This window comes from Olea europaea, chromosome 7, assembly GCF_002742605.1.
Source record: "Olea europaea var. sylvestris chromosome 7, O_europaea_v1, whole genome shotgun sequence".
Lineage (NCBI taxonomy): Eukaryota > Viridiplantae > Streptophyta > Magnoliopsida > Lamiales > Oleaceae > Olea > Olea europaea.
Window position 1 is genome coordinate 18,255,353 of NC_036243.1, and position 1,939 is coordinate 18,257,291.

The following is a 1,939-nucleotide window of genomic DNA, read 5'->3' on the forward strand; positions in this document are numbered from 1 at the left end:
TATTTGATTTAAAAGTAACATATCGTGCCAATTTTTAATTAAAGTGTTACTTAGCATGTAATTTAATCTTAAAAAAAATAGAACATGTTTTGGCTAAGCATACAGTTTGCGTATAAAACCATTTAAAATGATATAGTGATGTATTCTTTGTTATGTTATATGGGGCTAAATCTCCATTTGGCCCCCTTTAAAACTAATCAATTTAATTAAAATTTTTCTCTCTCATTTTTTCAATCATACAATCTTCAGTAAATTAATATTTTACACTAATCGAATTTTTTTATTTTTTTACAATCATCCATTTTTCAAAAAAACACTATTCCCACCATTATAAATCCAAATAATGAGGGCAAAACGGGGGCTTGATGTTATTCATTAGAAAATGATATTTAACTCAACATCTTTGACTTATTTCGATAGAGCATGTTTGGCGAAGATTTTAAATTGTTAACTATTTTTTTTTCTCATTATTTGTTATGAATCAAAAAGTCACACCATGTCCTTTTTAACTAGAAGGTCACACACCATGTAATTTGACTTTTTTAATCAAATATTTCTAATTAAACTTCCAATGTACTCATGAAAATCATTTGAACTTAATATTTAGCTCTTAATTAGTTTTATAGTGTCGTGACTTGATGTCATCTTTTAATTAAAATGTTACATGGTATAATTCACATACAACATGACAACACATAAAAGAAGATACTTTTAAATATTATCTGTTGTCCTAATAATTACCATCTAAGCTTAGTCGGACATTCTATTCAAATAAGTCAAAGCTCCTGTTTGGACTCCACAAGAACATGTTTTTGAAATAAAATATATTTTAAAATAGTAATTTTTTAAAGAATATGTGTAATTAAAAAGAGGGGGAAAAATATTTTAAATAAAATGGAGTACAAATATGGGCAAAATAATAAATATTACATGAATATTTAAAAAAAATGTTATGTGACATTTTTAAAGAGAAGCCCCAAGCCCCAATTCCTCTGCATAATACACTGGCAGGCGAACTACTCTATGGCCTAAGCCAACTACAAACGAATTCTCCCTTGTCTTCTCCGCCCATTCCACCACCAACACCAACTCCTCTGCATAATATACACTCATTTTCACATAATACTTCTCAATACAGACGCCAACATTCCACATAACAATTGCTCCATTATCGCAACAATGGCGTCCCTCTTGCAATCAAGAACCCCATCACTCTCCTTCTCTTCTTCCCTCTGTTCTACTCCTGTCATACGCCCTTCTGTATCTTTCTTGAAACCCCGTTCTGGGTCACGAATTCCAGTCGTGAGGGCAAAGATTCGCGAGATCTTTATGCCGGCGTTGAGTTCGACAATGACGGAAGGAAAAATCGTCAGCTGGATTAAATCGGAAGGGGATGTTCTGTCAAAGGGAGAGTCTGTTGTTGTTGTGGAATCTGATAAAGCTGATATGGATGTTGAGACGTTCTATGATGGAATATTGGCGGCCATTGTTATTAACGAAGGAGAGACGGCTCCTGTTGGTGCGGCGATTGGAATTTTAGCAGAAACAGAGGGTGAAATAGCTGAAGCAAAGGCTAAAGCCACATCTCAATTCTCCTCGGCCCCCGCTCCATCAGCGCCAAAGGTTGAGGAATCCTCGCCTGCCCCTAAAGTGGATGCTCCGTCTCCGCCAGTCGATGCAGCTCCGGCTCCTTCTACACCGGGAAAGGTAGTGGCCACTCCATATGCCAAGAAATTGGCTAAGCAATACAAGGTAGATATCGGTAAATTAGTGGGCACGGGGCCGTTTGGAAGAATTACACCTGAGGATGTGGAGAAGGCAGCTGGAATTACGCCTGCCCCCAAGAGCAATGTGGATGCCCCAGCGGCTCCAGTGGCGTCTTCTGCTCCGGCTTCAGTTCCATCAAAAGCTCCATCGAATTTCCCAGAGATTCCTGGGT

At 37.3% G+C, this 1,939-nt stretch overlaps 1 protein-coding gene across 1 annotated transcript in view; it reads left to right on the plus strand.

The window, feature by feature from the left end:
- The first annotated feature begins 981 nt into the window (after nt 1-981).
- Nucleotides 982-1,939, plus strand: part of LOC111398007 (dihydrolipoyllysine-residue acetyltransferase component 4 of pyruvate dehydrogenase complex, chloroplastic-like) — a 5,403-nt gene continuing 4,445 nt past the window's right edge. The window contains exon 1 of the mRNA XM_023024968.1: nt 982-1,937. Within this exon, the coding sequence (XP_022880736.1) occupies nt 1,180-1,937 (758 nt within the window). The 5' untranslated portion in view covers nt 982-1,179. The remainder of the gene's footprint in view (nt 1,938-1,939) is intronic.